The sequence below is a fragment of the Corythoichthys intestinalis genome, chromosome 22 (genome assembly GCF_030265065.1).
Source record: "Corythoichthys intestinalis isolate RoL2023-P3 chromosome 22, ASM3026506v1, whole genome shotgun sequence".
Lineage (NCBI taxonomy): Eukaryota > Metazoa > Chordata > Actinopteri > Syngnathiformes > Syngnathidae > Corythoichthys > Corythoichthys intestinalis.
The window spans coordinates 1,186,574-1,205,409 of NC_080416.1; the positions used below are offsets into that span (position 1 = coordinate 1,186,574).

The 18,836-nt window shown below is 40.5% G+C and overlaps 1 protein-coding gene across 2 annotated transcripts in view; it reads right to left on the bottom strand.

Annotated features, from left to right (window-relative positions):
• gabbr2 (gamma-aminobutyric acid (GABA) B receptor, 2) overlaps positions 1-18,836 on the bottom strand; it is a 280,917-nt gene that overhangs the window by 68,911 nt on the left and 193,170 nt on the right. For both annotated transcript variants that reach the window (XM_057828393.1, XM_057828392.1), the window contains one exon: positions 15,981-16,103. In XM_057828393.1, coding sequence (XP_057684376.1) covers positions 15,981-16,103 — 123 coding nt within the window. The remainder of the gene's footprint in view (positions 1-15,980; positions 16,104-18,836) is intronic.

Genomic DNA, 18,836 nt, shown 5'->3' on the forward strand with positions numbered 1-18,836 from the left:
CCTCCTAGTTTGTCTGCGATTTATTCTCCAGTGTGAAATGTTTTTATTTTATTCCTTGTTTGTTGTAGCTGAAGGAATCTGAACCTTTAGCCAGATTGCCGGAATCATGCCAGCCGAACCAACGGACCTGCGCTGGCGTAGCGGCAGCAGCCCGGGCCAGCGAGAACCCAACAACCCGGCCAAAAGGCCAAACTCCGCGCGTTCACCTTAGTCTTAACCGCTTGTAATGACTCCATTTTGAAAGCTGAAAAAAGGCTTCGAAACACAAATTGACAATTTATTCTGAGTCGACAGTTATCGTACAGCGCAGAGCGACCCAGGCGAGGATCCAAGGTCACCATATCACAAGTCAACATAAGGTTCCCAAGAAAAATGAAATGCTTAGTTAAACATTCAGTCTTTTGAAGACTCTCACGGGGCGGGCCGTGGGCAGGAAGAAGGGTGTGTTTGGGCGTTGTTTAGGATTATTGTCTGTTTGTGGATTGGACAGGAGGATTCGGGAGTTACTGTTGTCAGGGCAACGAGGGTTGTGGATTTTGCCACTTCAGCATCAAAGGGGCTCTTGGAGTCTTATCAGTCATGTTATCAGTTGGATATCGGGTGTTCTCCAGTGTTCCGTGTGTTGGGACAGGGCCAAGGGCGTAGGTTTGCATAGGGACGGTAGGGACATAACACTACCAACTTTTCAGGATGCTCAAATTGTCCCCACCAACTTTTAAGCAACCTTATTTGCATTATATAATGACTTTAGTTATATAAGTAATTCAGATTGTCTCCCCATATGATGTAAGGATAGAATTGACCCTACCATTACTAAGTGAATTATTTTCATTGTTCAGAGTCAGATGTACCGCTTTTCACTGCTAAAAGTGCCTGTCCATTTTTCCCCTCAAATACACGCTTGATTGGCTGATGACTAACCCCTCCACCCCCACACACACAGCCCCATGCCACCTCCGTTTTTTTTTTCAGCCAGCTGCAGCCACTGTAAGTAATGTAAAAAGACATCAGTGTTGTGGAGGTGGGGAACACACCACTAATTTTGCTACTGAAATATGACCTGTATCAGCGTTAGCATTACATTAAACTGTGTGAATTTGCTAACCTGCAAAACTTGTGTTGGAAGCGAATTTCTCAACAATGTTGAATTGTCTTTGTACAAATGTTTATTTTTTGCATTCCTGGATATTTTAAAGAATATTAACATGTTTGTATTTATTGTGCATTTGAATTAGAATTTAACATTTATTCACATGAACCAATACTTATGAAAATTAGTATAAGTTGTTTTCCGAAATTTCCAGGTTCGCTGGGATTCAGTAACAGGCACACTTTTGCAAAATAGACAATGTTTATTGATTAAAAAATGCAGAATAAATGAGATTTATTGATTAAAATTCCACAAGAGCAAGCAAACAAGCATCAACAAATGTCAATGATGACGCTAGATTTGAGTCCCTGCGTTACCGTTACAGCAAAACGAAGTATCCCTTAGCAATGAAAATCGCTTACCGTGACAAATGAGCTTATAGCAACACACTCCGGTATGGCGGCGAAGGAACAAAGCCAGGCGATCCATACTTGACCCGCTGGCGGACTTCACGGTAAGTGATTTTCATTGCTAAGGGACATTTCGTTTTGCTGTAACGGTAACGCGGGGATTGTGGGGTTGATAAACTCAAATCTAGCGTCATCGTTGACATTTGTTGATACTTGTTTGCTTGCTCTTGTGGGACTGTAATCAATAAATCTCATTTATTCTGCATTTTCTAATCAATAAACATTGTGTATTGAGCAAAAGTGTGCCTGTTACTGATTCACCGCGAACCTGGAAATTTCAGAAAACAAAGTCAATACAGAATTTTGCATTGATCATTTAGCCTATCAATTAATTAGGTTCATATTTGTGAGAAATGCAGCCCTGTCTCCCAATCTGTTTGGTCTTATTAATGTCCCGTCCCCAGCAAAAAGTGTACATGCAGGTTATGCTGTTATATCGTCCCTGCCAATGTTGAGACCAAACCTAAGACCTTGGACAGGGCGTCCCGCCATTTGTTCTGGACTGTCCGGGAGAACTGATTGCGGGAGATGGTGGTGCAGACGTGGGCTTGTCAGTGTCAATCTTGCTCAGTCAGTTGCATGACGCACACATTGGGCTTCCGTGATAAGAAGGTGTCATGTATCTCTTATGCCCTATATTCTGCTTGTTTTCCTTAAACTATGGTGTAAGTGCTATTTATTTTATATTGGGTGTGTTAAATAATACAAACAGTCAAAGAGTAAATCCGAGAAGCAATACTCTATTAAGTGTGTTAGAATAATAAGTTAGACAGTGCCTACGAGAAAAGGTACTATGTCCTTCATAGCCCAAAGAAAATACAGTAATTCGAATACATTTACCATTAGAGCTTGTAAACGCTTGACAATAATAAGTCTATTTTAATCATTAATGTACTTCATTTTGTGTGGTTTCCAGTATCCAAGAAAAATTTCTAAACCTTTTCTCATCATGCAATGCGGTACTCAGTACTTAAGAACGCTTCCGCCATTCTCACGAGCTGTCGAGACCCAGATTGAGCTGAGGGAAAAATGGTGTGAGGTCTAGGCACGCCGCCTGCCTGCCTGCCTTCCTGCCTCCCCGGAGATGGTCGATGAGAAAAGGCCTAGGTGGGTGGTGGTTATCCCTTAATGACCCAGCTAGCTTTGAAAAGCCATTGATCGCAGCAAGCTGCTTTGTGTCCAAGCGAACAAAGCGGGCCTCGCGCTCAGCTTCGTCGTCGCGCATGCTAAATGCGGCACGTGACGAGCGCTTCTTCTACCTCTTACGGAACATCTTTAGACCGGCGGCCATGTGTAATTAAACTCGTTCACCCTACCTGAAGGCGAGCTAAAGAGGAAGTCAGCGAGCGGGACTCTTATGTATTTTTCAACGGAAAGTCATCAATGTTTTATCACTCGTAGAATGACATTTTTTTGGATGGGAAGAGCCAGCTGGCGTGGAGGCAGCACGAATAGGACAATTCCCCTATCTATACCATGTTCAAATAAATTGAATTTCTTGAAACTGAATATGGAAGGTTTCAGACAGATCCCAAAAGTTCACAGACATCTCGAAAGTTCAACTTCTCCCTTTTAGCTCCCCAAAAATTACCCAAAATAAAAAAGACAATAGACAATGTGGTCTAGGCCTGAACGATATATCGTTTAAACATCGCCATCGCGATGTGCGCATGCGCAATAGTCCCATCGCAAGGACGTGCGATAGTTTTTTCATTTCATTTTTTTAAATCCACAAACGTTTGTTTTGAGGAAGGAGTGCGAAGGAGAGCGCACAGCCTCTCATCTCATTCCCTCCAACTCGCAGTCATCGGCTCCTCCCCCTCCCCTGCTACAGCGGAGTGGAGGGAGGAGGGGCCGAACAGCAGAGCGGAGGGAGGAGGGGCCGTTTTCAAAGTGAAAGCAAGCAACACGTTGAATAGGGAAGACTGTCTCCAAAAGGAGTTTTGGAAGTATTGGCTATCGACAAGAATATAAGGAACAAAAAACAGCCCTGTTGACAGTGCCTCGCCATGGTTGCCTCAACAAGAAGTAATCCGTCGAACATGTGGGACCATTTAAAACGCAGGTATCTATGCATTCCTGCTACGAGCTTCCCATCAGAGGCTTTTTAGTACAGGTGGGAACATTGTTACGTGCCAACGTTGTTGTCTAAAGCCTGCAATGGTGGATAAACTAGTAGTCTTGGCCAAAAACCTATGAGACCCAGTTGAGAATTGCTGAGCAAGGAAGGTGGACGATATGCAGACAAATACATAACACAGCTGCAGGAATGTCTTTTCTTCTTTTTATTCATGTGACAGCTAACAGGAAGGCAGGAAATTTGGGAGTTTAAATGGTTCTGTTATTCATCAGTTATTTGCTGTTATTCAGTTCAATTATTTACAAGTTCAATTGAGTTTCTGTTTCTTTTATATTTAAATTAATTGTAAATCGTATTTTTCAAATAACTATAGTACAGCTGCACATAAAGTTTTGATACTTAATATTTTTTAAATATTTTTACAACTTTGTTGCAGTTTTGCAGTTTTATATTGTTATATTTTGTGTAAACAACTCAGGGGACTAATGCACTTGCACTTTTATTTGACAGATTTAATATTTAAGTTCAAATATGTTGACAACTTTATTGTTTTACTGAGGTTTTTATTTATTGTTATAGTTTGTGAACAACTCTTATTTGTCATATTTAATATTTTTGTTCAACTATGTTTACAACTTTGTTGTTATTTTACAGAAGTTTTTATTTATTGTTATATTTTGTCAAAAACTTAGGGGACGAATGCACCTGCTCTTTTATTTGTCATTTAATGTATTTGCTGCTGTTGAAGTGTCAAATATTGTGTTCAATAAATTATCTATTTTGTGCAGACATTGCTTCCTGGATCCCTTCATAATAATACAGCAATCTTAATCATTCACAAATGAAACGGTATTATATGAATACACTGTGGTCACGGTGTGTCATGCAAAGTATTTCCAAACAGCTATTCAAGTCATCTAGTGAAAATTTCTTTAAAAAAAAAAAAAAAAATATATATATATATATATTTTTTACTATCGCAATATAATATCGCAATATATTGCACACCTCAAAAAAATCGCAACAATAGTTTTTTCCAATATCGTTCAGGCCTAATGTGGTCCAAACATTGTAGTGTAAACTGCGACTGTTACTTGTGACAGCCATTGGGCAGAAGGAAAAAAAAAAAAACAGAACTGAAATAAATAAATCCATAAAACTAGGTCAAAAGTACAGCACATCTAATTCATGCACAAAAAAGCTCCACTGACATTTAATTACCATAATTTTTTGGCAATAACCCGCTACTTTTTTCTCTCCGTTTGTACCCTGCGGCTTTAATAACGAAGCGGTTTATGGAACACTCTGCGTGTTTATGTTAATTTGGTGAACAAATGTATTTTTGATCAATCAAAATGTAACCTTTCGATGAAGATTTCCCAGATTTATAGTCAGGTGAGGCATTGATTTTTGGGTGAAATTTAGGCAGCGCAGTCTACAGTCAGGTGTGTTCTACAGTGCGGAAATAACGGTACTGAAACATTTCCCATCGCCAGATTTCAGTGCTACTTTGAACAATAGAACTCAATATAGCGAGAAACCAAACTAAACAAAAAAAAAAAAAAAGAGGGACAGCAAGAATGAAAATTGGTATTTGCCATGTGGCAAAATGGATTTTGCCTTGTGGCATTTTTTTTGTATGTGGCATTTGTTTAGGGTGTGTGGCAGTTTTCCAGGCCATGCACGTCATCATTTTCCATTCATATTAAATGACAGAAATACATGTGTGGCTGTGATTTTCTACCCCATAAAATGCCACATGGCAAAATCCATTTTGCCACACACCAAAAAAATGTCACATGGCAAAATCCATTTTGCCACATGGCCAAAAAATGCCACATTGCAACATGGAAAAAAAATTGCCACATATCAAAATCCATTTTGCCACATGGCAAAAGAAATGCCACAGGGCAAAATCCATTTTGCCACATGGCAAAAAAAATGCCACATAGCAAAATCCATTTTGCCATGTGGCATTTTTTCTTTGCTATGTGGCATTTGTTTTGCCATCCGGCAAAATGAATTTCGCCATGTGGCATTTTTTTTTTTTTGGTATGTGGCAAAATAGAATTTGTTTTGTGGCATTTTTTTTTTTTTTGGTATGTGGCATTTTTTGGGGTGTATGGCAGTTTTGCAGGCCAGGCACGTCCATTTCATTGACAGCTATGCACGTCCAAATTTTCCATTCATATCAAATGGCAGAAAAACATGTGTTTGTGATTTTCTACCCCCCCAAAAAATGCAACAAACCAAAATCCATTTTCCCACACACCAAATAAAGGTCACATGTCAAAATACATTTTGCACATTGCCAAAAAAAAAAAAAAAAAAAATGCCACATGGCAAAATCAATTTTGCCACATGGCAACATGGCAAAAAAAATGCCACATGGTAAAATCCATTTTGTCACATGGCAAAAAAATGCCACATGGCAAAATCAATTTGCTAGATGGCAAAAAAAATGCCACATGGCAACATGGCAAAAAAAACAAAAAAAAAACAATGCCACATGGCAACATGGCAAAAAAACAAAAAACAAAACAATACCACATGGCAAAAAAAAAAAATGCTACATGGCAAAATCAATTTTGCCACATGGCAAAATCAATGTTTTCACATGGCAAAAAAAAAAAATGCCACATGGCAAAATCCATTTTGCCACATGGCAACAAAAAATGCCACATGGAAAAATCCATTTTGCCACATGGCGTAAAAAAAAAAAAATGCCACATGGGAAAATTAATTCTGAACATGGCAAAGAAAATGCCACATGGCAAAATTCTTTATAGCCACATGGCAAAATTCTTTATAGCCACATGGCAAAATCCATTTTGCCACACGGCCAATACCCATTTTGGTTCACCACCATCAACACCATCCCACCCATAATATTTTTTTTTGTGCATTTAATTACTGCAACGGCTCCTATTATTGACGATCACTGCCACCGTTGCACAATGTGAACGGACATAAGAGTAAGGGCAAGCCTGGTTGGAAACCCGTGCAGCGCTAGTTCGCTCTCGCTGTACCTGTGCGGCGATGATGTCAGCGTCTGCACTGCCGATAATAAGCGCGAGTTCACCTTCAAACCGCCGAGCGCGGTGAGAAAACCGTCGCCGTGCGTCAGTGCCTGCCTCATCATCATCGCCGCCGCCGTCATCCTGCCTTACTGCACGCGTGCATGCATGTTGTCGTGCAAAAAGCGGCGGAAAAAACCCGAAACTTGCTATTTTCATCTGCTGGGATCAACAGTGTTATAGATGTCGGAAACCGTGGCCGTTGCTATGGTGATGCTAGGATGGAGGGAGGCGGGGGGGAGGAGACAGAAGGAAGGGTGGAGATGCTTGACTGCGGGATCCGGCGGAATGCTAATCATCTTCTTCCTGACAGTTCGTCCTTCATTATGCAAGAGAGCCGTGGGAGGGGGAGGAGACGAACTGGCGGGCGTAGAAAAAAAAAGAATCCACGTAAACGCAGAAGGTACATATACACACACACACGGTCACATGCTCATCTCCTTTGGTACACGTGAGTCCCAGTCGGCATTCCCAGGATGTCCCGCGAAGTATCGTAGAAACATTTTTTTTCGAAAAGACGGAATGATTTTTATTGGTGAATTTTCACCTTACTGTTTTTACCAGAGTTGTGGGGAACAACCACAAGGTCGCGAAGCAAAATAATTGTTCATTCATAGTGTATGCAAACATATATCTCGGCTGTCACTACACGTTGGTGGCATAGATAGATGGACAAAGAACAGCTCATTAGGCATATAGGCTTAGGAATTACTGCTCTAAGGGTAATTGTGAGGGTGAATGGTTGTCTACATGTGCCCTGCGTTTGACACCGAGTTTGCTGCCGGTAAATTGCAGGAATCTTCCCAGCCAAGCCGCCGGAACAACGACAGCCGAACCAGTAGGCGTCCCGCTGGTGCAGCCCCAGTACGTCAGCCGGAAAGCCAAACTCCGCGCGTCCACTCCAGCGTTAACCCTTTGTACTGCCTCCATTTTGAACGGTTTAAAGAAGGCTCACCGAAAACAGGTTGACAATTTATTCGTCGACAGTGATCAAAAAGCCAGGCAAAACACGACGGAGGGGCAATGCAGGGTCCGCAAACAACGGACACATCGAAATGGTCCCAAGAAGCGACAGGTGTTAGCTAAAGTGTTCTAACACTAACAAGATCTAACCACAGTAGAAAAAGAAGTGGGAGGCCCCGCTGCACAACCGAGCAAGAAAACAAGTACATAAGAGTCTCTAGTTTGAGAAATAGATACCTCGCAGGTCCTCATCTCGCAGCTTCATTAAATAGTACCCGTAAAACGCCAGTGTCAATGTCGACAGCGAAGAGACGACTACTATATTTTCTATTCATTTTGAAACTCATTTTAAAAATAAAAGTGTGACATTTGAAGGAAAACACAAAATTGTCTGGGTGATCCCAAACTTTTGAACGGTAGCGTAAACTTACCTAATGTTGCTCTTAACAGGGAGCAGCTGGATTCAGCAATGTTAAATGAGTTATGTCATATTCACTGTTCCCACTAGAGGGTAGCGTATCTACCTAATCAATAAAAAGAAATGCAAAGACTTTCAAAACAAACCATTACAACGCCACTTTAATGAAGCGAATACTAGAAGCAGTAAAATTTAATTCAAAGCTTTTTTTTCTACTCGAGATAATCGGTTAATCGTTGCAGCAATAAGCATGTGTGCCCTCTAGTGGAGGAAACATTTCTTAATATAAAACTAAAAGGATCATATCTCCAGTTTTCCTTGGTGAAGGAATTCGGCCTCCTAGCCAAACCGCCAAAACAGCGACAGTCGAACCAGCAAGTCGGCCGGGAAGGCCAAACTCCGCGTGTTCACTCCGGTGTTAACCCTTTGTACTGACTCCATTTTGAAGGGGTTAAAGAAAGCTCACCGGGAACAAGTTGACAATTTATTCGTCGACAGTGATCAGGAAGCAAGGCAAAAACAGACGACGGAGAAGCAATACTGGATCCAGGGTCAGCAAAACAACGGATACATGTTCCCAAGAAGCAACAGTTGTTAGCTAAAATGTTCCATCTTTTGAAAGCTGTGGAGGAGTGGGCCGGGCGGAAGGCGTGCCTGAGCGTTGTCTTGGGATAATCCTTCTGTGGCAGGTTTGGGCGGTCAAGTTCATGTGTCATCTTTTGTGACTAGGTCATGGTTGCCACGGCAACTGACGTGGGGGTTCGACAGGTTTGCCTTGACGTCTAAGGCGCCGAGCTATCAACTTGTTGCTCTGGTAGGGCGGGGTTGTCCTGACCCCACCGAAGACATGCTGACATCTTTTCCTTTGCTTATCAGGCGAGGGCTGATAAGCTGGTCCACTTTACTGTGTCGAAGGGCATGGAGCTCGTTTCTTTAAACTATGGTTAAATGCTTTCCTATAATGAATGTGTTAGACTAATGCAAACAGTTATACGGTGTTTGTGAGAAAAGTAACTATCCCTTTCAATATACACACACACACATACACACTCACATTCATGATTTAGAATCTTTAATAAAACAGACAAAAATGCATTCATACTCCAAAACACAACTATGGATGGTTTATAAGTGAAGGAGATAGTACCTTTTATCATAGACACCGTCTAACTGTTTGTATTACTCTAACACACTCAATATAAAATAAATATCACTTATACCATAGTTTAGGGAAAACAAGCAGAATATTGGGCATAAAAGATACACGAAGCCTTCTTATCACGGAAGCCCAACGTGTGCGTCATGAGCAAAATTGATGCCCCAACTCTCACAATCAGTTCTCCCGGCGGGAAACTCTGTCCCAACACAAGGAGCACCGGAGAACGCCCGCTATCCAACTGATAACACGACTGACAAGACTCCAAGAGCCCCTTTGACGCTGAGGTGGCAAAATCCACAACCCTCGTTGTCTGGACAACTGTCACCCCCGAATCCTCCTGTCCAATCCACAAACAGACAATAATCCCAAACACACCCTTCTTCCTGCCCACAGCCTGCCCCGCGAGAGCCTTCAAAAGACTGAATATTTAACTAAGCGTTGTCATTTTACTGGTGAACCTTTTGTTGACTTCTGATATGGTGACCTTGGAACGGGTTTGCCTCCTCACCTGAGTCTGTTGTGCCATTCTGTTGACCGGTGTCGACCCGAATAAATTGTCAACTTGTCCTCAGCGAGCCTTATTTAAACCTTTCAAAATGGAGTCAGTACAAAGGGTTAAGACTAAGGTGAATGTGTGGAGTTTGGCCTTCGGGCCGGATTGACGGGGTCCCGCCGGTCCGGGGCGGTTCGGCTGGCGCGATTCCGGCGGTCTGGCTATAATCTGAGATTCCTTTAATAGTCGGCAATTAACCTAAGCCTGTGAATAGCGCAAGACTTGTGAGTGGAACTTTCCGAGCGGTGACCATGACTGTACATAGTTGGTTAAATTCATGACCTGCCTTAGTGTTCCGTTAAAACACACAAAATGGTGAGCTGACTCAATCTGCCTACTAAAGAGAAGGTAAACTTCTCACAAGCGCCCGAATAAATTTCAATTAAATATTCCTTTATTTATTGCTGACTTCTGGAGGAGGAAGGGTGGGGCAGGGGCACATTCACAGCCAAATCTGATTTGTTGCCAATATCTTTGATCCTTTAGGATTGATTGCCGATGTTGAAAGATGGCCTACACACTGGACTGGTCGTCAGTCGGAAAAGAAACAGTTATGAGCGCTGCCATCACTTTGAGACGAGAAATCTCCAAAGGTGGTCTGGTGGAAGTTCCGTCTCCCCGTTAACGCTAATACGCCATGCGAAAAGGGCTGCCCTACTTTCGCAAACGGTTGCTCATTAGATTGGGCCTGCTGCATTAAGAGCAAGCAGGTCCGTCCCACTGAGTAACATAAATGGTGACATTCGACAACCCCGCCACATAAACAACGGTCTTATTTCCATAAGGCTGGAAAAAAAGAAAATCCAATGTCGTTTTTCCACTGCTTGCCATGCTAAAAAACATTTCACCATGGCACAAAACCTATCACCATGGTACAAACTTCGCCATCTGACAAGTGTACAAACTATTTCACCTAGTTAAAAACCATTTCATGAAGGTGCAAAACCTGTTACCATGCTACAAACATTTTTACCATCGTGCAAAACTTTTCCATAGACTTCATTACCTATTGACGTGACCCTTCGTCATTCTTTGCACGACGCCTTACCATAGGGGGCCGAGCTTGAATCTTGTTTAGAATAGTCGGGCAAAGACGGCACACGCTCATGTCTAAGCTGGATTCAAGCTTGGATTTTTGAAGAACAACGAAAGCTGTACCGCATAGAAACAGGAAGGATTGTCTAATGAGTGATTTGTTCAAGGATTCAAGGTAAATATTAGATTTTTTGTACCATGCATGCATTTTGAAATGTTGTGGAAAGTATCAATGGGAGAAATTAGCCGTTACAGCATCGGTATTATACTTCGACATACAGTATATACGTAAAATAGATGCGTAACTGCCTCTTTTTTTGCTCTTTTAACAAAGAATCGAGACAGTTTTACGTCCATATCCACAAAGAATTCAGTGATTAAAGCATTTATCCGCAGGAATTTTCTTCTTTGTTTACACATGGAGGCAGCTAATTTTCGTAACTGACTAGCTTCATAGTTGGCAATATTTACGCGAAATGAATGCTACCTGCACGTTTATTTTGCTTTTAACCAAAAATCAAGACTTTTTTTCCAGACTCATTCGTTAACAGAGTAGCATTGTACTTAAACATATTTACGTAAAATTAGCGCTAAATGCACTTTTTTTGCTTTTAACCAAGAATCGAGACTGTTTTCCGTCCATATCTATGAAGAATTCAAGAAGTTAAGCATTTATTCACAAGAACTTTTGCCAGAAAAGCTCTGTTTACGTCAGGCGGCCACTAGCCTCATTCGCTAACAGAGTAGCATTGTACTTCGATATATTTACATAAAATAAATGCTAAATGCAGTTTTTTTTTTTTTTTGCTTTAACCAAGAATCAAGACTGTTTTACGTCCATATCTATAAAGAATTCTGGGATTTAAGCATTTATTGACAAGAATTTTCAACGAAAAAAGTGCTTTGTGATTCCACTCGATCAGCTTTGACGACCTCGCCAATAATGCAGGCCCCCTATTTATTGGCCCCGCGCCCCGTTTCCCGTCAATTCATTATGAAGTCTATGATGTGTTCATGTTCGGAACCAAGTTATTCATTAACATTAGCACAGCAAAACGTAGCGCGAGCACATGCCCTGCATCCTCATCGTCTATTCTTCTGGGATTTGGGATTGCCTTCTGGTGTCTGATCCCATCTGACAGGACAGGGAAGCACCCAAGCCTACTCCAGATTTCAGCCCTTAAAAAATCTGACAGCTGATGTAGGTCCAGAAACCCCACAAGGGCAGACGGAGACTCCCGTGTCATATCTCAGTTAAATTCCCAATGCTCTCCGGGGCTGAAGGCTTAGAGTCTAAGAATGTTCAGCAAGGACACGACTGTACACATCAACGAACGAATGCACTACCGTTCAAAAGTTTGGAGTGACCCAGACAATTTTGTATTTTCCATGAAAAGTTAAGGCTATTATTCCATTTCTCTAGATATTTCTTGCATAATTTGGAAGTGTGCTTTGAGTCTGTGGTTCCAATCAAGCCGTTGTTTATGTTATGGCATGCCATTGCATTATTTCTAGCCTTGCCGATGTCTTGACTATCTTTTCATTTCGCAACTGATTTGATCAATAAAAGTGCATATTTTCATGGAAAACAAAATTGTTTTAAACGGTAGTCTTTGTCAAACAATCTTGTGGTTGACCTAGCAGACTGGAAATTAGCGTAGAGGACAATAAGTCTGTCTGCAGTCGCATAAATAAGCTAGAGTACAGTAACAGAGAATGTAAATAGGATATAGCATGCAATTTTCCCCTCCCTATTGGGATGTATCTCACTGGAAGGACTAAAATAAACCTCCTAGTGGACTTTATTTATCACTTCACAAGATTCCTCTTCTAACTGAAGGCACGCTATTCCAAACGAGCTGCCAGATAGCGTCCTTCTATACCCCCGCAGGATGTTGGCAACAATCAACAAACAGGAAGTAAGATGAAAAGATGTTGCTCGGGAAATGTGAAAAGAAAGTTTTTACTGTAGAGAACCTGCAATAACCCCCTGTGAGGTTGTTAACCATTTCCAGACTCCAACCCCCTGTCTGACTACCAGACGATGAAAACTCAATGAGATTTGTAAGAAAATACGAGAAGTAACCACAATTTAAAATGTCAGGCTTCCGGTGCTAGACTTGGCGCTAGCTAAAAAAAAACAAAACTTCCAGAACAAGCAAACAAGCTCAGTTATGAACAAGCAAACAAGCTCAGTTATGTTTGGTGATTCACCAAGAATTTGTACAAAAATGTGAAAATGAAAACGAAAAATGCTGTTGGATGTTAATCAGCAGTGTTATCACGGATTACTTGAAAAATTAATTTAATTACTGATAATATTACTATAAAAGTAATATAGTTACTTTACTAATTACTTTATTATCAAAGTAAATAAGTTACAAGTTAAGAGTAATTTATCGGTTACTTTTTACCATTTTTTCTCCTTTTGCTGCCTCAACATAAGAGAGACAACAGAAAAATGTCATCGCTTTGTAATTCACTTTCCGATAATTAGAAAGTGGAAGTGAAAGTGGGAAAGATCAGAATCTTTCCATGAGAACTACAAAGGGTAAATCCGTTGATACAAATCCTTTTTGTATCCAGAGAAGGGTCATCTGACCCTAATAAGCATATCTTTTGTGAGCATTCATTTACTTATTAGTCATTCCCATTCACACTCGCAAAACCACAGGGTTGGATTGCTCCAATTAGCCTCTTGAGTGTTTGCAGGGCAGGCTTTGTCGGGCAGTGGACCGCTCAGGCAGGCAATCGGGCGGACAACCTTTTTACATATTCCAGAAGCTGCATTTTGGCTACTCTGCTGGCCAAAAGTATTGGCACCCCTGCAATTCTGTCATATAATGATCAGTTTTTCCCAGAAAATGATTGCAATTATAAATGCTTTGGTAGTAATATCTTCGTTTATTTTGCTTGCAATGAAAAGACACAAAAGAGAATGGGAAAAAAAATCATTATAATTTTACACAAAATTCCAAAAATGGGCGGGACAAAAGTATTGGCACCCTCAGCCTAATACTTGGTAGCAAAACCTTTAGACAAAATAACTGCAAACAACCATCAATGAGTTTCTTACAATGCTCTGCTGGAATTTTAGACCATTCTTTGGCCAACTGCTCCAGGTCTCTGAGATTTGAAGGGTGCTATTTTCGTATCTCACCACAGGTGCTCTATACAATTCAGGTCTGGACTCATTGCTGGCCACTTTAGACGTCTCCAGTGTTTTCTCTCAAACCATTTTCTAGTGTGTTTTGGGTCATTGTCCTGCTGGAAGACCCATGACCTCCGAGGCAGACCCAGCTTTCTCACACTGGTCCCGACATTACGCTGCAAAATTTGTTGATAGTCTTCAGACTTCATAATGCCAACCACACGGTCAAGCAGTCCAGTGCCAAATGCAGCAAAGCAACCCCAAAACATCAGGGAACCACCTCCATGTTTGACTGTGGGGACCGTGTACTTTTTTTGAAGGCCTCGTCTTTTTTCCTGTAAACTATGTTGTAGCCTTTTCCCAAAAAAGCTCTACTTTTGTCTCATCTGGCCAGAGAATATTTTTCCAAACCGTTTTTGGCTTTCTCAGGTAAGTTTTGGCTTGAGCCTGGCTTTTTTATGTCTCTGGCTCAGAAGTGGGGTCTTCCTGGGTATCCTATCATAGAGTTCCTTTTCATTCAGACGCCGACGGATAGTACGGGTTGACACCGTCGTACCCTTCGACTGCGGGACAGCTTGAACTTGTTTGGATGTCAGTTGAGGTTCTTTATCCACCATCCGCACACTTTCATTGTAATCACTCGTCAATTTTTCTTTTACGTTCAGATCTAGGGAGGTTAGCCACATTGCCGTGGGCTTTACAATTATTGATCACACTGCACACAGTAGACACAGGAACATTAAGGTCTTTGGAGATTGACTTTTAGCCTTGAGATTGCCCATGCTTCCTCACAATTTTGCTTCTCAAGTCCTCAGACAGCTCTTTGGTCTTCATTCTTTTCTCCATGCTCAACATGGTACACACAAGGACACAGGACCGAGGTTGAGTCACCTTTAGTCCATTTTAACTGTCTGCAAGTGTGATGTAGTTATTGCCACCACCTGTTCTTTGCCACAGGTAAGTAACTGGTGCTGTTAATGACACAAATTAGAGAAGCAGCACATGATTTTTCAAAGGGTGCCAATACTTTTGTCCGGTCCATTTTTGGAGTTTTGTGTAAAATCAATTATTTATTTTTATTCCATTTTCTTTTGTTTTTTTTTCCATAGCAAGCAAAATAAATGAAGATATTACTACCAAAGCATTTGTAATTGCAATCATTTTCTGTGAGAAATTGAGCATTATCTGACAGAATTGCAGGGGTGCCAATACTTTTGGCCAGGAGTGTATCTTGAAAAATGATCAGAAAAATGCTGCTAACTGATGCTAATTTGCTCGAAAATATTGCTACAATCAGCTTTGTCTTCTATTGTTGGAAACTTTCTAACGTATTTCTGACTGTCTGATGCCAAAATGACACTTCTACACGATGATCGGTCAATTTGCTGAGCTGGATAAAGTAGCAGTAGCAGTCAAAGGTTTTACTCAAGTAAGAGTAGCGTTACTTTAAAATAATATTACTCAAGTAAAAGTAGTCATGCAAAAAATGGACTCAAGTACAAGTAAAAAAAGTAAAAGTGAAAATTGCTAACAAAATTCTTATCGTAAACCACTGCTGACAGATGCTTTGCTAATCTGTGATGACAAAGCTATGTTAGCATTTTAGCCTTTCTCTATTTGTCTCTATTATGCGCTTCATCAGCGAGAAAAACAAGGGCAAGCACGACGTTGCCAGCGAGCCTTGCCAACGTCTCGCATCCGAGCTGGCAAATGTTGGGCTAAGGTCGGGGGTGGGGGATCAACGCGGGAAGTTGCGCTGGATAATATCCAAACCTAAAAATAATCGACACTAAAAAAAGGCAGATGGTACCGTAGCCCCGGGCTGGCGTTTTGTTTGTTCGGGCTCCAAATGCAGTCATTCTGTGTTTTTTTTTTTGTATTCTGGGAATCTCCCAGATCCCGGCGGAGGCAAATGCACGGACGTGAACAAAAACGAATGAAATCAGCCAACACGGAGATACGCAATATCAGAATGTGCACCGACCTCCAGGCTGTATTCTTCCACGGTCCTCTTCAGCGGATCCACAATCTGCCAGCAAATCAGGATGCATAAGTCGATCAACAGCATCCCGCCAACGATGATCAACAATTTCTGGTCTTTTATGATCTGCACAAAGAGGGAGAAAAAAACAGTTATATGAGAACAATCTCCATTGTTGTCCAACCAGAGACCTGCCGGTTCCACCAACAGTCTAGCTACAATTAACCATAGACTTCATTACCTAGTTAATGATGGTACACGCTCATGTCGGATTTAAGCTTGGATTTTTGAAGAACTACGAAAGCTGTACCGCATACAAACAGGAAGGATTGTCTCAGGAGTGATTTGTTCGAGGATTCAAGGCAAAGATGATATTTTTCGTACCATGCATGCGTGATTGAAGCATTTATTCGCAGGAATTTTCTTCCTTGTTTACACATGGTGGCGGCTAATTTTCGTAAGTGACTAGCCTCATAGTTTGCAATATATTATGCGAAATAAATGCAACCTGCATGTTTTTTTTGCTTTTAACCAAGAATCGAGAATGTTTTACATCCATATCCATGAAGAATTTGGCGATTTAAGCATTTATTCACAAGAATTTTCACCGGAAAAGCTCTGTTTATATCAGGCGGCTACTAGCTACATTCACTAACAGACTAGCATTGCACTTCGACATATTTACGTAAAATAAACACTAACCGCACATTTTTTTTGCTTTTATTCAAGAATCAAGACTGTTTTACGTCCATATCTATAAAGAATTCGAGGATTTAAGCATTTATTCACAATAACCTTTGCCAGAAAAGCTCTGTTTACGCCAGGCGTCCGCTAGTCTCATTCGCTAACAGAGTAGCATTGTACTTCGACAATATAAGTAAAATAAACGTTAACTGCACGATTTCTTTGCTTTTAACCAAGAATAGAGACTGTTTTACGTCCATTTCTATAAAGAATTTGGGGATTTAAGCATTTATCCACAACAATTTTGGCCAGAAAAGCTCTGTTTACACCAGGCGACCGCTAGCCTCATTCGCTAACAGAGTAGCATTATACTTCGACCATATACGTAAAATAAACGCGAACTTTATGGTTTTGTTTGCTTTTAACCAAGAGTCGAGACTGTTTTACGTCCATATCTACAGAGAATTCAGGGATTTAAGCATTTATTCACAAGGATTTTCAGCAGAAAAGCTCTGTTTACATCAGGCGGTTGCTAGCCTCATTCGCTAACAGAGTAGCATTGTACTTCGACATACAGTATATCTGTAACATAAACGCTAACTGCACGGTTTCTTTGCTTTTAACCAAGAATCAAGACTGTTTTACGTCCATATATATATAAAGAATTCAGGGATTTAAGCATTTATTCACAAGAATTTTCGAAAGAAAAGCTCTGTTTACGTCAGGCGGCCGCTATCCTCATTCACTAATAGAGTAGCATTGTACTTCGACATATTTACGTAAAATAAATGCTTACTGCACTTTTTTTTTTTTTTTTTTTGCTTTTAACCAAGAATCGAGACTCTTATATCCATATCTATGAATAATTCGGGGATTTAAGCATTTATCCACAAGAATTTTGGCCAGAAAAGCTCTGTTTACACCAGGCGGCCTCTAGCCTCATTCGCTAACAGAGTAGCATTGTACTTCATCAACATACAGTATGTAAAATAAATGCAAATTTTTTTTTTTTGCTTTTAACCAAGAGTCAAGACTGTTTTACATCCATATCTACAAAGAATTCAGGGATTTATTCATGCACAAGAATTTTCGCCAGAAAAGCTCTGTTTACGTCAGGCTGCCGCTAGCCTCATTCACTAATAGAGTAGCATTGTCCTTCGACATATTTACGTAAAATAAATGCTGAATGCACTTTTTTTTTGTGCTTTTATTCAAGAATCGAGACTCTTACGTCCATATCTATGAATAATTCGGGGATTTAAGCATTTATTCACAAGAATTTTTGCCAGAAAATCCTGTTTTTCGCCAGGCGGCCACTAGCCTCATTCACCAACAGAGTAGCATTGTACTTCAACATATTTAAGTAAAATAAACGCTAACTGCACTTTTTTTTTTTGTTTTTTTTTTTGCTTTTAACCAAGAATTGAGACTGTTTTACGTCCATATCTATGAAGAATTCAGGGATTTAAGCATTTATTCTCAAGAATTTTTGCCAGAAAAGCTCTGTTTACACCAGACGGCCGCTAGCCTCGTTCGCTAACAGTATATCGTGTATAATGATTATTAAGGACTATTCTATTCTAAAGTTGTGATTGTATATAGAATTTATTAATTATGCATTTCCATATTATTTATGATTGATTATGGATGTTTTCATCAAGTATTAAGTTTCTGATGTTAAAATTAGTGATTTATTAGCTGTTGAAAACTTGCAGTAAATAAAAATAAAGAATGAAGTATCTATTTTGGTCAAAAATATATATATGTTATGTTAAATATTGCTATTGACCCTGATATATGAATATAAATGATTATCTCTGCATTTGGTGATTTTTGTGCATCTAGTGTAAAATCTGAGACTTTTATAGCCATTTTAAGTTGTGTTATACTTATGTAAAAAATAATCGGGATTTTATAAGGGAATGACTTTGAATTTTTTTATGCCGCCGCTCATGGGGACTCATATATGGCTTAGGTAGGTGCCTGTTTTGGTTTTAGGTCGCTAGCAGCTTTGGTTTTGAAAGTATTTGAAGTTTTCGAAAATAGGCCCCCTACGAATTCGCCCCGTTTCCCGTGTCATGTCAATAGGTTTATGATTTAACCACCGGTGAGGAGGACGTGTCGAACGACACACGCGGCGGGAATGGTTAATGGCGACCTGCCAAAACGTCTCCC